At 42.5% G+C, this 15,685-nt stretch overlaps 1 protein-coding gene across 5 annotated transcripts in view; it reads right to left on the bottom strand.

Annotated features, from left to right (window-relative positions):
* The window catches only part of ARHGAP18 (Rho GTPase activating protein 18), a 59,649-nt gene that overhangs the window by 34,542 nt on the left and 9,422 nt on the right, over nt 1-15,685 (bottom strand). For 2 of the 5 annotated variants that reach the window (XM_053381881.1, XM_053381880.1), the window contains exon 1: nt 7,997-8,214. The exons of 2 other annotated variants lie outside the window; for them this stretch is intronic. In XM_053381881.1, coding sequence (XP_053237856.1) covers nt 7,997-8,112 — 116 coding nt within the window. In that variant the 5' untranslated portion in view covers nt 8,113-8,214. Of the gene's footprint in view, nt 1-7,996; nt 8,216-15,685 lie in introns of those variants that run through there. One more of the 5 variants, XM_053381884.1, reaches the window with a different exon arrangement.

The following is a 15,685-nucleotide window of genomic DNA, read 5'->3' on the forward strand; positions in this document are numbered from 1 at the left end:
ATGACGCATCAAGCATGCAATCTTTACCCTCTTCTTGTAAACCTAAGAGAAGACTTCTTGTAAACCTAAGAGAAGACTTATTGTCAATTAATTTGTCTGAACCCCTTTTAATGCCATCCACATTAGCAGCCATCGCTATATCTTTTGATAGCAAATTCCAAAACTTTAATTATGTGCTGTGTACCACTCCCTTTTCTCCATCCTGAAACTTCCAATATTCAGCTTCAACAGAATGTCTCGTTTCTAGAATTATGAGCAAGAAAATCTTCTCTCTATCCACTTCCTGCACACCACATACAATTTTCTAAACTAAAAAGGCTGAAATGTTACAACCTTTTGTCGTGGTGGAGTTGCTCCAGCCCCTTGATCATTTTGGTTATTCTTTTCAGAACCTTTTCCAACTCTACAATATCCTTTTGGGAGATGAGGTAACCAGAATTTTACACATATTTACTCTTGGCTTTTGAAGGTGAAATCTTTGCTTTAGGCCAACAGGGGCAGAAACCTTTACACAAAATGCATTTTGAGGTCGCATATATTGATCAAGCCAAGATCTTGCTCTTACCAGCGGCTCTCAAATTTCAGCAGTGGCCTGTGTGATGCTAAAATTCAGCACTCCCTTACCTATCAAGCGCCTTTCTACATCACTGTTGTGGGTCCCAATGGCACTGGTACCCAGTCCTGCCAAACCAGTCACACTACCCTAAAACCACCTTTGCTCTTACACAAGTTCAGCATACACACTTTTAAGAACATGGAGCACAGGGCTTATATCAAGTTCCATACAATCTTTCTCCTGTGGTGTAAATCAACCTCACCTAATGCATTTTGCTTAAATCATTAAAATTTGAAGTGAAGGAAGAGGCTATAATTTTTATTTTTAAAAAAATTATAGCCTCTTCCTCCACTTCATATTTTATGAACATGTGTTTATTTATCTGTGGGATCTGTGGGACAGATGCTTGTAACAAAATCCACCTTATTTCCTGTAGATGAGGAAGCCATTGTTAATTTAAAAGGAAACAGGAAAACTTGATCTGAACAATGCCTTAAAAGGAAAAAAAATCAAATACATTTATTTTTGAGTAACAATGCCAAGGTATGTTTATGATAAAACCAGTTGTGTGCCATTACACAACAGATTTATTACACCAAACAATTGTTTTTTTCAGTAGTTGGGAACAAAGTATTTTAAGATGATGTATCAACAACTGGGCAGAAATAATTCTGGATACAGTGGAAGTAAAAGACTTATCTAGCTGGCATTATTTTTCTGCTACAAAATTGGAGGGCAGGAGTGGCGTAAAACCAACTGAAATCTAAGGTTTGGAGAACACTGGCAATTCAGAGCTGAACATCAGGCTACACTGGAAATGTACACCTGTGCCCTGTGACACCAGGCTCCATCTTACAGTACACTCATGTTCAAAAGCACAGGCAGGTATAAGACAAGAAATTTTGGTATCTACAACTGATTATAGCAGGAGGCTGCAAACTGTTGGCAAATCTAGGTGGAGAAAGCATTAGCTGATTAGTTGGTGAGTGAGTGAAAAACATAGTGCACAAGTTAAAAATACACCAACAACCTGGGGGAAAATTTACAAATTGTCAATGAGAGAAGACTGTCAAGAAGTTTGAACAGGCACAAGAAGATGTTTCATCAAGAATTCAGTAGCTTGGTGATCATTCAAATGTCAACAGTTCAGAAATTCAGCCCTTCATTTTCATAGCATCTGTCTCTGTGTTAAGACAGCCCAGACGGCAGTTTTTGTCCATGCCATTATCCTATTGGCTCCAGCTTCTATTGTTAAAAGGTTGCTTAGCTTAATTTGGCTATCAAATGAACAGAGTTCAAGCACGCAAGGCCAACAGGTTACTCATTGTATCTTCACACACACTGTCCCTTCTCACGCAGCATTACAAGAGTGCAATACTATGCACATCTCAGATAAAAGTCCTGCAGAGATCAAGGGGGCTTGCTCTTAAATAAGTTTCCAGGCCCAACTAAACATGCTCACATTGGTGTTTAACCCCTAAACAATTTAGGTCCCAAATATCTGAATGACTGCCTCCTACACTACAGACTCTTTCAGGTGTTAAGATGGCAGTTCAACCACCCCTAGAAGCACAAAGGACTGCATTCTTTGTGGCAGCTTCCAAAATACAGAAATCCCTTCCAATGGAGGTGCCTCAATATTAATCTTCATAGTTTATGTCAGTTGCTGAAGTCACAACTCTTTACCCTAGACCTTTGATAGTTAAGGTATTTTGTTTTTTGTGACCCACCTCTATTGTTTGATACGCATTCTTTGGTTTGTTTTCACTTGCTTTAGTGGATTTTAATGTTATGTGATTATATGGTTGCAATGCACTCTGAGACCTTATGCTGAAAAGTGGGTAAGAAATCTTTTATAAATAAATGGGAACAGGCTTGCAGCATAATAGTTTCTTAGCATCATTAAATATTGCACTAGCCATTGGCCTTGACATTATTGAGACAAACTTTCCGCATAAAATTTCTATTAGAAAAGGCTACCATAAAACCTTTCATACTAAATCTATTCCTCTCAAAAATACTATTAAAACGTTTCCCCTCAGAACAGATCCTAAGAGGTCTGTTATCTAAGATCATAAGAGGTCTATTATCTATCATATCCTCTAGTTCTTTCTGTTTATTCTGCCTGAATTTTCCTTGCAGGTAAAAAAGGGATGGTGAACCTTTTTCAGCCCAAGGCCACGTTCCTTCATAGGAATGCCAGCGGTGGGGGCCAGACAGCACAAGGAGGTTGACAAGAAGTCTAGTCTTGGGCACACACAAAAAGAGAGAGCATCCAAACAGAAATAACAGAGAGGCAGCTGGAGATGTGAGACCCGATTTCTGGAGAAGCAGTTCTGGGGTAGAGGAAACTGGACATTATCTGCATTTAGGTGACACTGTAAGGAATGGAATTTGATGAGGTCACCCATGGACAACATGGAAAGAGCAGAGAACCAACAACAGATCCTTTAAGGACCCCAACAGAGACTGGAAAAGCCAATGTAGCATTTTCATATATGAATAGGTAGGAAAAGATGTTTCTCCCGGCCCACCACCATAATCTTCTGCCTAGTTGTGCTCCACAAACTTTTGCCTCCTCTATACAAGAGCCATGTTTAGTCAGAAATAAGTCCCCTGACTACAAAGGATCACATGCATCACATGTACTTTTGTCCTGGGAATAAAACCATGACAAACCATCATTTGTCAGAGCACACATGGCTCTTACAAATCCAGCTGCACAGCAAAAGGGCAGCTCGTATCATGATGTACCAATATAACCATTTACTTCAGAATAATCCCATGGAATTCAAAAGCATTTCAGAACCATCAGCTATCATTCTTTTTATCCTAAAAGCACATATATACAAAAGTATAGCAGCAAAAAACATTTCTTTACAAGTGAAGATGTGATTCTATACATATCGCATTGCTATTTTATCAATGAGCAACACTTGTTAGCACATTTTTAATCTCATCACTTTACTGCAGGTCTAAGTATCACTGTAACCTCTGACATATCAGATAAGACACATGATTCATTCTCACCAAATCTGTTTCACTTGTTCTCCTGGAGATCAAGTAGCTGGCACTATTCCACATGGCAATGTGAAATAGCCATACCAAACGAAACGTGGCAGCAAGAGATCTATGACTGGAACTCCCAATGGGTTTTTATTTTTTATTTTTAGGGCAAATACAAGGGTAGAGGGGGTGCCAGATGAAAAGGGATAACCCTGTGTCATTTTCCTACTCCAAATCACTTCCTGGAGGTGCCATTCTCCAATCCAGCTGCACAAACATACACACTCTGGGCAAAACATACACACTCTGAAATGGTACCTGATCTCAGATTGCACTTTTCCAGAATATCTGCAGAACTCTATTACGCTGCAGTTCACAGCTGTTTTTCCTATATTGGAATTCTAATTGGACGACACTTAAGTTTACAGTTGCTAGCGTAACGGATTCCATACACACAAGCCCCATTTTCATTTTCCATTGCTCAAGTTTTATGAATGGGATTAGAACCTGATTAACCATGTTAAAGCAACAGAAAACCCAGCTGGGCTTCGGGGGGGGGGGAACGACGACCATGAAACCCTTGCATCTTGCTTCGCACAATAAATCCCACGCAAATTATCAAAAAAAGTGTATGCTAAGCATTCAAACAGCCTAACAACATTTCTTCATGTCACATCAAAATAACCTCATGTTGCATCTGGACATAACTTTGGGCTCGTGAGGAAAGCAGTGTAAAACTAAGCGCTTAAATGCTTCCTTGGAATGAAGCCTTATTAAGCACATCTGGTGTGGGGGAGGATTAGAAAAAGCAGCCGCTCAAGAGGAAGTGACTTCCTTCCCATCACAGTGCTTAGTGACAATGTAACAATGCTGGCAGGCTCATGGGATTCAGATGCTCAACTCCAAATTTCAATTTAGCAACACAGGCGCTGATCTCATCAAGATTATTTGCGGCGACAGCTGTAGCAATAGCTGGTCACTATATCTGCAGAGACAGGGACTCCCACCACTATAAGTTTCTTCTCAAGAGGCATGGATGCAAGATGAAACCCAAAAGCACCTGAAGGGGCCTCATTTGAATGTCCACCAGATCCTGCTGTGATCCATCTTAAAACTCACAGGTTGCAGGTGTAGGTGGCTTGATTACCACCAGCAGGCTGGTCTCCCCCCTCCCCCGGTGTTGTTGTTTTTTAACAACTAGCCTGATTAGGTAAAGGTAAAGGTACCCATGACCATTAGGTCCAGTCGCGGACGACTCTGGGGTTGTGCACTCATCTCGCTCTATAGGCCGAGGGAGCAGGCGTACAGTTGGTCATGTGGCCAGCATGCCTAAGCTGTTTCTGGCGAACCAGAGCAGCGCACGGAAACGCCGTTTACTTTCCCGCCAGAGCAGTACCTATTTCTCTACTTGCACTTCGACGTGCTTTCGAACTGCTAGGTTGACGGGAGCAGGGACCGAGCAACGGGAGCTCACCCCATTGTGGGGATTTGAACTGCTGACCTTCTGATTGGCAAGCCCAAGGCTCTGTGGTTTAACCCAGAGTGCCACCCGCATACTGATTAAGGGGGATTCAAAAGCTGGCACAGTGCTTTGTGACTTTTTGGTTTGTGTAATAAAGTTTCTTACTTTAATAAATCTGGGTTTATTTATTTACAGGCCAACAACATGCAAGGAGTACAGGCAAAAGTGAATGGAGCCTGCTGGATCAGGCCAAAGGCCTATCTGGTCCAGCACTCTGTTCTCACAGTGGCCAACCAGATGCCTATGGGAAGACCCAAAGCAGGCTCTAAGCACAACACTCTTCCCAACTGTGATTCCCGGCACCTAGTATTCAGACGCATACTGACTCCAGCAGTGGAAGCAGAACATAGCCATTGTGGTTAGCAGCCGCTGAAAGCCTTATTCTCCATGAATTTGTCTAATTCTCTTGTAAAGCCATTTAAGCCAGGTGAAAAAGTACTTCCTTGTGTCTGTCATGCAACTTCCAACATTCAGCTTCTTTGCACTGCCCCAGATTCTAGTACTGAGAGGGTGGGAGAAAAACATTTCTCTGTACACTTTATCCACACCATGTATAATTCTGTATCGCTCTATCATAACCCCTCCCCCTACTTGCCTTTTCTCTAAACTAAAAAGTAGTAACTTTTCCTCATAGGGCAGTTCTTCCAATCCGTTAATCATTTTGGTTGTTCTTTTACACAACTTTTCCAGCTCTAATATCCTTTTTGAGGTGAGGTGACCAGACATGTACACAGGATTCCAAGTACAGTCACACCATTTATTTGTATTAATACTATTGCCATTCTAGCCACACAAAAGCCAGGCATTTCTACACACACACACACACACACACACACACACAGAGAGAGAGAGAGAGAGAGAGAGAGAGAGAGAGAGAGAGAGACTCTCCATCTAGGAAGAGGTATTAGATCAGTTAGGATTAGGAGTGTGGTGGAGTGCCACTGTATTCTGCTCTGGTCAGACCTCACCTGGAGTACTGTGTCCAGCTCTGGGCACCACAGTTCAAGAAGGACACTGACAAACTGGAACGTGTCCAGAGGAGGGCAACCAAAATGGTCAAAGGCCTGGAAACGATGCCTTATGAGGAACGGCTAAGGGAGCTGGGCATGTTTAGCCTGGAGAAGAGGAGGTTAAGGGGTGATATGATAGCCATGTTCAAATATATAAAAGGATGTCACATAGAGGAGGGAGAAAGGTTGTTTTCTGCTGCTCCAGAGAAGCGGACACGGAGCAATGGATCCAAACTACAAGAAAGAAGATTCCACCTAAACATTAGGAAGAACTTCCTGACAGTAAGAGCTGTTTGACAGTGGAATTTGCTGCCAAGGAGTGTGGTGGAGTCTCCTTCTTTGGAGGTCTTTAAGCAGAGGCTTGACAACCATATGTCAGGAGTGCTCTGATGGTGTTTCCTGCTTGGCAGGGGGTTGGACTCGATGGCCCTTGTGGTGTCTTCCAATTCTATGATTCTATGAGTTTGAAGACACATTCTAGGGAGGCAGAAGGAATTGAGTAGAGTGCAGAGGAGTACCAGTGAGGAATGTAGACTGAGGCAGGTCACGGCCCAGGAAGAGTCCTGAGGGTCAGACAAATAGGCCCTCTTCAGTACTGAGGTCCCCCTACCCTGGAATAAGAATCATTATTACAAAACTAAAACCTGATATTGTAAGAAAACCCGCTTTCCTTGAAACACACACCTATATCAGGACACAGTGAACAGAGGTTGAATATGCCCCAATCCTGTTGAAATTGTTCTACTTCACACTTGTCTTTCCTCCCAAACCCCACATAGGTGCCTTCAGGAGCAAAAGACTCCACTCCAAGAGTATTCATTCTATTTTCAAGCAAGCTTTCTTGTCTGTGATGGCCTCTAGTTTATGCAGTCAGTATTTTGACACACACCTCAGAGTAATAAAAATGCATTGAGCTCATTGGGGGGAAACGATGGGGAGGGGGAACCAAAGTGCACATTGCAGGAAATACTGTTTGCACCACGGCAAGCAATTGGAAAGGGGATATTTGTACTTGTAAAATAGCCTAATAAATTACTCTTGCTATTCTTAGAAATAATTATTGAAAGCGGTTTAAATGTGTGTGTTCTTCCTTTTAACAATACAAAATGCTGTTTCTTTTTTCCATAGGCAGTCCCAGAAGAGAACGAACAGAAAGCTAGTGCCTCCCTCTGCCATAAAGTAGCTCAGCTTTTCCCCCACCAACACCTTCCATTCATTGCTGGATCCTTACTTGGAAGGAAAATCCCTTTTCACACATAATTTTTTATAACTACATTTATAAGAGAAATTCAAAGAAGACTAATTCTAAGTAAACCTCTTAGATAGTTAATGTTTCGTCAAGTAGCATACTAATCATGCTGATTAAGAAATAAATAATGCCTACATCAAAGTTAACTCAAAATCGCATTGACACATTTAGAGGAAAATATGCTTAGGATCGGAGTGTAAGGGCAAGACGATGTTATTTCTCCTCCAGAAATCGAACATGCAGGTGCCGCTGGCTGAATTTCAGGACTTTTGCTTTGGGTGCGCTACCCTCTAGTATTTAGTACACTATCTTATTCCTCCTCTCCCAGACACACAAAATTTATACGCCGCTTGCTCGTTCAGAACAAAGCAAGACAAGCCCTCCAAGCGGTTTACAAACCCCAACCGGCATTAGCCTTCGCTTTCCACCTGTTACACGCTCGGCGGCCGCGCCCCAGGGTGGTGGAGCTGCCGGCATTCCTCCTGACCGTCCTTTAAACTTTGGTCACATGGCCTGACGCAGCCCTTCGAGAGAGGCAGCCTTTTGTACCTGGCTCCAGACACCCTGCCTACGTCAACAGGTAAGCAGGCAGGCAGCCCTCCCTTGTCCTCCCCCACGAGCACCAGCAGTTGCTGCGGGCGCCCCTTCCTTACCTTACGGGGGACGCGCCCGCCGCCTCCATGGCGCTGCTTCCCGGCGCCTCGGCATCGGCGCTGCTGGGGTGATAGGCTGTGAGCACCACCCCCTGGGAAGCAGACCAGCGGCTCATGATGCGGGCGAGGGCATCGTTGTTCCTGGACTGAGCGCAGCGCCGGCGAAGTTCCTGCCTCGCCCGGCCGCGGGGCGTATTAGCTGGCCGCGGGCCCGCCCCCTCGGAGGCGAGGCTGCGCTTCGCACTGGGCGTCGCGGGCGAGGGGAGGACCAGCCTCCGTCCGGACCGCCTCCAATAATATCTTCGCAGCCTGGGCCGAGTACCCCGGCCGCCTTTTTTCCAAGCGAGTCTTGCTCTCGGGCGACCTTTTCATGAGTCAGCCACATGTTTACGCTCATATATTGTTTGCGCGGAGGGATTTTACGCCGGCCTTTCCCCACCCCAGCCGGGAGCGTCGCTTTGCTTCTTCTTTTTTCTCCCTTTAGTTTCTTCGACCTCCTCCTTTTCAACTGATTGTGTCTTCCGTGCAACGCTTCTTAACCCCTTGCTCGCAGGTTTCCTTCTCTCAGCGCAGGGATCTCAGGACGCCGTGGCACAAACCTATCTATGATTAGCACGCATGGCCATCCCAGCGTTTCCTCGCCGCTTTAGCGGGACGTTCCTTGCTCGCTGCATGGAAACCAGGATTGATCCCGCTACTGTGCTAAGTCAGGTGCACTCAGCTCACTGACTTGCTAGGTTCGGACATTTGTAAAGAATCGTTTATAAACGAGAGCAGCCAAACAAAAACTTGGAGTTTCTGCATTCCTCAAAGAAGTTGCTGCAACAAAGGAACTTTTGGGGCACATTTTAAGAACATAAGATGAGCCCTACAGGGTGAGGCCAGAGGCGCATCTAATCCACCACCCTGTTCTGCGGAATTTTGATAGGAATGTGCTGTGTGTAATTATGCAAGCCATTGTTATTATCCTCTCTCTTTAGGAAAAGGAGTCTTCACTTGGCAGGTCACTTCAGGTAGCTATGAGAAAAAGGCATTCATGGAATCATAGCCTGTAGAGTTGGGAGAGATCGAGAGGGTCATCTAGTCAAACCTCCTGCAAAATCTCTTTCCTTCCCTCCTTGTTGCTATGCAGGCCAAGCCCTGACATTAAAAATAGATTCAGAGTTACTTGCTAGTGGTCATCCATTACACATATGGCAGGGTTAAAAGACGCCTACTGCAATTATGGTTATTTGAGAATAGGTCTGGGATTTCCTGAATTCGCTCTTGTACAACCTCTCTTTCTTGGAGCAGAGTGCATCATTTGTGAATAAAGACTCAAACAGCAGCTGTGACAATTTGCTCCTATACAACCAGCTGAATGATGGATTGTTTTTGGATTCAGCTTACCATAAGACATGTGTAATAGGCAGTGGCTCCCAATTTATTGTTGGGCCTCAACTCCCATCGTCCCTGAAAATTGACCATAGTGGCTGGGGCCAGCTCCTGCCCACCCGTGAGGCAAGCTGAGGTGATTGCCTCAGGTGGCAGGATCACAGGAGTGGCAGTTGCTAATGGTGCAATCCCCGCCCCATCCTGTCCCTATCAAATGAATATTCATATAGAAAATGAAAAGGGATTAGATATGAACCTGCCCTCTCACTCCTGTGAGATATGGATTTTTTTAAAAAAAAAGTAAAATAAATATGTATTTGCCTATTTATGTAAAAAGTAAGAACAAGCTTGGGGCAGGTAACACAACTTGTCAGAGCCAAACACAGCAATTGCAGTGAAGCAGGCATTAACAGTCAAAACCATGGCTGGCGGAACAGTCCTATCCGTTATTCAAAAGTGAGCCTCAAAAAGTTCATTGAGACTTGCAGCCTAAATTGGCCTGCTGCCCACCGGGCATACCTCAATGTGATCATTGTCATTAAGTGTTACAAACTTTTTAAAATTATCTTTCCTGTTACCTGAGCTCCTGGAGGATATACACCTGTATAAGTGAAATAAGGAAATCATAGACATGGTACAGCACAGTCCTTACCATGTCTACTCAGAAGTAAGTCCTATTGGATTCTGTGGGACTGAACTTCCAAGTAAGTGGGAGTTAGGATTTCAGCCTTAATAGAACATTGTCTTGCCATAGCTCTTCTTTGAACATGTACTGTACAACACTGAAAGGATTTACAACTTTGATACCATGGAAGTATTCATTGTTTTAACTGCATACCAAAAGCTATCCTCTGCTACTAAACATCCTACAGTGAATAAGAAAAAAAAAACTTGAGGGAGGAAAGAAGAACATACAATCAAATGTATATAATTTACAATAAATATGCAATACAGACACGATGTACAAACAACACAAGCCTTTGTTGTACAAAACCTTTAAACACAATACAATTCTATAAACTAAAACAGGATACAGATTGGGCATTCTAAAAATAAATATGCAAAAGCTGTCTTTCATTTAATAGGAATCTGAAAAGATTCCACAGCTAAGGTTGAACAAAGCAAAGTTTTTACATGTCGGAGTATGCAAAAGCAGCTTGATCCGGCTGAGCTGTCATTAGGGACTGCTGAAAGAGACAGAATTGAAAATGGTAAAGGAGGAACCACCTAACCTGATGGCACAGTGGGACTCAGGAAGGATTAGAATGACATCTAAAGAGAATCAGTAAATATTTGCCACTTTCAGAATTACAAACTCCTGTCTGCAGATACTGAACAGATTTATTTGAGAATACTGGGAAGATAAAAGCATGATTGTTCATTACTCTCAAATTTAAAACATAGTTTTTAACTGAAACTCCCCCCAAGTGAAAAAAAATGTTCAGTGCTGAACCAAGCATTTACATACAACTCACTAAGAAGAGAGTAACAGGAATGCTGAAATATATTCAAGAACTTTTTCTCATTGGTGGATTCATTAACTCTTTAAAGTGTGCTTGAAAAGCAAGGATGAAATGTGTCTTATAAGACAGAATGTACTTTATTACCATTAAAAAATACAACTGAGGTTAGTGCACCTTTCAGAATGGATCTATGGCTACATTTTTATGCACAGTGCACTGAACTCACAGGGACTTGCTTCCAAGTAAACATGCATAGAACATCTTTGCCCTAACACACCACATGTCATTGCTGCTGAGACACTATGATTCTTTGTCAAGTAGCAGTTAGCTATTGTCTGTGCCATCTCAAATGTAGTGATGTGGTCCCAGAACGCCTAATGATGTTGTGAGGTTGCTGGTGATGCACAACACGAACCCTTGTCCAAGCCAGCTGCAGTCTATGACCCATTCATATTTTAAACTTTTAAAAAAAACTTTCAATGCTGAGTGCTTTTACTTTCTGTAACCATAATGGATTAGAAATATGTCTTTGTGTACTTCCTCCCTTCCCAAGTTTTAGCATTAACATAAGTACCCTCCTCTTCTTTCAATTTATTCTGAGGAAATTTCCATTTCCCTGTCTTTATTAGCAGGTTATGAAGATAAGGCAAACAATTAGGTAAACAAGGTGAGGTAAACAATTTTGTCTCCAACTTGCAGCAGGTTCCCAAACTTCTCAGTTTCCCAAGAATTAGGGGGCCATGTAAAGTCTGGTGGAATGCAAAGGCCTGCAACCTAAACAGAAAGATGTGCCATGCACACAAATTGGGAGTTTCAATGGAATGAACAATAAAGGCAGCTGTAAGAGCTCACACTAACACCAACAACTGCAAAGACTTATCAAGGGCCAAGTCCCTCTTTTTAAAGATCTTCGGGTCACAGAGAATATCACAGTAGACGTACCTCATAAAATTGGCTAATTAAACTACGCTTAGTGCAAAGGTACGTAATATCAGCACAAACTAGGCCATGTAACCTTGTAAAGAGGTGCCTGGGTTTAACAGTACTGTAGCATGATTTTGCTTCCTGCACTACTGCTCAAGGCCACTTGCCTCATTTTCTTTAATTGTGTTATGTACACACTTGAGCTTTTGTTTCTTTCATCTGGTTGTATTACGCACAATGTTTTGTTGGATATTAAAAGAATTCAATAAAAATTGTGATATTTATATAGGTTAATACTCTTTCCACAGGCATGCGGGGACAGATAGCGATCTCTCTGTAATGCAAATTCAATATTTATTTAAGAAGCAAATTTACTCTGGTGCTTTTACAAGCTAAATCTGGCACCTCCTGGCAATTAAACAGAGGCATATCAGCAACGTGACATGGGAGGAAGCTTCACTGAATTCCACTGAGGTTATGCAGGTCTGCATGTTCAGCATTTTAAACTTTTGTCCATTCTTTGCTCTCTTAAATAAAAGATTAATGGTGAAATGTGGCAGGAATGTACAGCTGTAAAGTACAGACATAAGAGCACCCCTATAATACAGGGGAATTTAGGGGAGGGGAAGTATAATCCATGTTTCTACTTTTCTTAAATTTGATATCTCAGTACTCGTGAGCTATTTCTGTTTGCAGATTAATAAACCAATAAATTAGAAAAAGGTCAACTTGCAGTTAGTTAAGGCTACCAATCAATTGAGGTACCAATCAATCTTGCTTTTATGTGACCAAAATAAATCCCACTAGTTTAGACAGTTGTTTCTGCATGGCTTAGCTGTAGGTGCATTGTAATTAACTGTATGTAGTACTGGTACATGACTTACTTCACATTCAAAGCTAATGCAATATTAAAGTTCTGTCCACACGTTAAATAACATGTACAAATAAATGGAGCTTGACCCTTTTGTCCTACAGATAATTTAAAAAGGGTATGTTGGTGCACTCTGGTGGTTGCTTTTGTAACTATTTTTAATAAACAAGTGGGATGAGAGGAAACAAATAGTATAAATGTAGAGGGTACCACTCTTCACCAAGTAGTCACTTCATTGTGCAATGAATGACTATCCTACATGTATGGAAATAAATGGAATTTCCTACCAAGATGTATTAACCTTGATCCAGGAACAGTGCTAGATTGTATGACAGTTGTATGTAAATATCCCAATATGTAACAGACTGCTTTGCACTGCCTCTGCCATAACCTGAAAAAGAGTAACCAATATTTATTCTTGGCTTATTGCATGTGGTTTGTTTGTGGGAGATAAATTAAAAACTTGGGTTCAGACATACTGCTATGCCATACTGTGGTTTCGCTCTCAGTAGCATGGCAACTACAGGAGAGGTGGGGAGAGAAGCAAAGCAGCCATGATATTATCATTGCATGCACTTGCTCATCAAGCTATAGTTTGACTCAGTATTACATGCAAATGAGACCGCAGGCTGCTTTACATCACAGGCTTACAAATAGCTTTTTTGAACTGTTTTATATGCCACGCTGCCCTTTTTTTTCTTTTATAAATCCAATGTGTCTGATGGTTTGCAGGTCCGCCTTGTCTAACAGAGCACCCCATAAAGAAAGAAAAGCTCTTTTTCAAGTGCATTTGGTCCTGCTCTATGAGGATACTCTTGAAATCAGCTCATCCTCCTTGAATTTATCTTCTAAGTGCATCAACGCTTTATATTTTCTATGCTATACTCCCTGTTATGTTTTTGCCACTAGAGCTGATCTATATGCCTCTTTATTACTATAGTACACCCATTCACTTCCGCCAAATAGGTCACTACACCCAATACTCTTCTTACAATCCTATGTTCTCATTTGTTTCTGCCCCTATAGTTTCAAACTGGAACCTGTTAAACAACGGGGAAAATAGCCCTCACTCTGTGGACTACAATTCCAAACACTGTCATTTAAGTCACTTTCCAAATAAAGTGTAAGGGGGTGGACCCTGCATGAATTTTCTGAGTTCTGGCATGTGCTGTGGATCCATAAGATATCTAACCATTTGCAATGAAATGTCACAAAACAACAACAAGAAGCCTAAAGTTGTACAGTGTACAGACAGCAACCATTTTAGGCGTGTCCAATTTCTCTCTCACACACACCCCCCACATGCCTCTATGTCAAGCTGAAAGTTGGTATTCTCAAAATTTTCACTATATAGTTTACTGGGGGGCAATTTGTCCCCCATTAATGGTATACTTCATCTTGCCTAAAGGTAGGGCCAAGCCTGTATTTGCCTAGCACTCTGCCAGCTCTCATTCTGCTGACACGGAGCCCCTACAATCTGCTCATCATGAGTGAAGCACAATGTCTACAACCCTTTCTCTGTGACAATGAGAGGCAGAAACACAGCTCCACCACCAGCACCCCACATAGTGGAGCAAATGCTGGGCTCTGGCACAGAGGCCCCAAAGGCCTTGTTGATGTTGATGCCAGCCTCCCTTTTTAATTTAAAACCAAAAACAAGTACAGGTAAATGATTTTACATACCAGCACTCTAAAAGGAAACATCTGATGAGGTAGCTGCAACCACAACCATAATAACTTTCCCAATCACCAATCTGGCAGCTGCATTCTGGATTAATTGTAGTTTCTGGGTCACCTTCAAAGGTAGTCCCACGTAGAGCACATTGCAGTAGTCCAAGCAGGAGATAACCAGAGCATGTGCCACTCTGGAGAGACAATGCATAGGCAGGTAGGGTCTCTGCCGGCATACCAAATGGAGCTTGTAGACAGACAAACTGGACACTAGAATTGACCTGTGCCTCCATGGACAGCTGTGAGTCCTAAATGACCCCAAGGCTGTGCACCTGGTCCTTCAGGGGCACAGTTATCCCATTCAGGACCAGGGAGCCCCCCCATCCCACCCCTGCTCACCCCCTATCCCTCAGTTCTTCTGACTTGTTGGGATTCAACCTCAATCCATTAACTGCCATCCACCCTCCAACCACCTCCAGACACTCACTGACTCTCTATATGATAAACTCACAACGTATAATCATAACTCAGAAATCCTAGAGCTTTTGAAAAATATCCATTCCTGTATTCCAGCCAGAAATGTAATGAGGAACAAATTACTAGAACTAATTTTAGAATACTTTTCAGATGTTCCCAGGTGGAAAGAGTTTGCAGTTGCACTGAATTGGTTGCTTGCCATCTGCTGGCTGAAATATAATGCTGCTGCAATGCAAAAGCACTTTAAGGAGTTTGTTAAATTCAGATGAGAGAAGACTCGGAGTATCAGTTAGCAAACCATTTCAGAGAGTAATGAAGTTCTCATCTTGTATCACCTACACCTTAATACTGGCAGATGGTGGGTGGGCATTTTGACCACCTGCTGTATTTTACATGACTCATGACTTAATTTGATTTCTGAGGCAGCCTAATTTTTAAAGGAGAAATGGGCAGGGTTTTCTCTCTCTTTACAACTCCATCTCTCTCAAACCCCAAACCAAAATACCGCTAATCTGTTCAGGAGGAACAAGGAAAGATGTTCCTATTCCAGCAAGCATTCAGAGAGTAATGGCAATGGTCATTTTGGGCAGGCAGGATATTATTATTATTTATTAGATTAATTGGGGGGGCTACTAAGGCAAGGCAAAGCAACTTACAATACACAAACAAACGTCAGGTTCCTGCAAGTGGTGTGTGCAGCCCCAGGCACCCACAGTCCTGGGGCCAAGCCAGAGGGCCTGCATTCCTCTGTCTCTCTCCCATCAAAGGTCATCAGAAAAGGCAACCAAAGACATTTCCAAAACAAAATTGGGCCTAAACCCCAAAGAAAATGGATCTAGAAAATCGGTTTAATCCAAGATAGCCTGTATCTGGCATGCAACTACTCACTCAAGAACCTTGCCCAAGAAG

The sequence above is a fragment of the Podarcis raffonei genome, chromosome 3, assembly GCF_027172205.1.
Source record: "Podarcis raffonei isolate rPodRaf1 chromosome 3, rPodRaf1.pri, whole genome shotgun sequence".
NCBI classification, from domain to species: domain Eukaryota; kingdom Metazoa; phylum Chordata; class Lepidosauria; order Squamata; family Lacertidae; genus Podarcis; species Podarcis raffonei.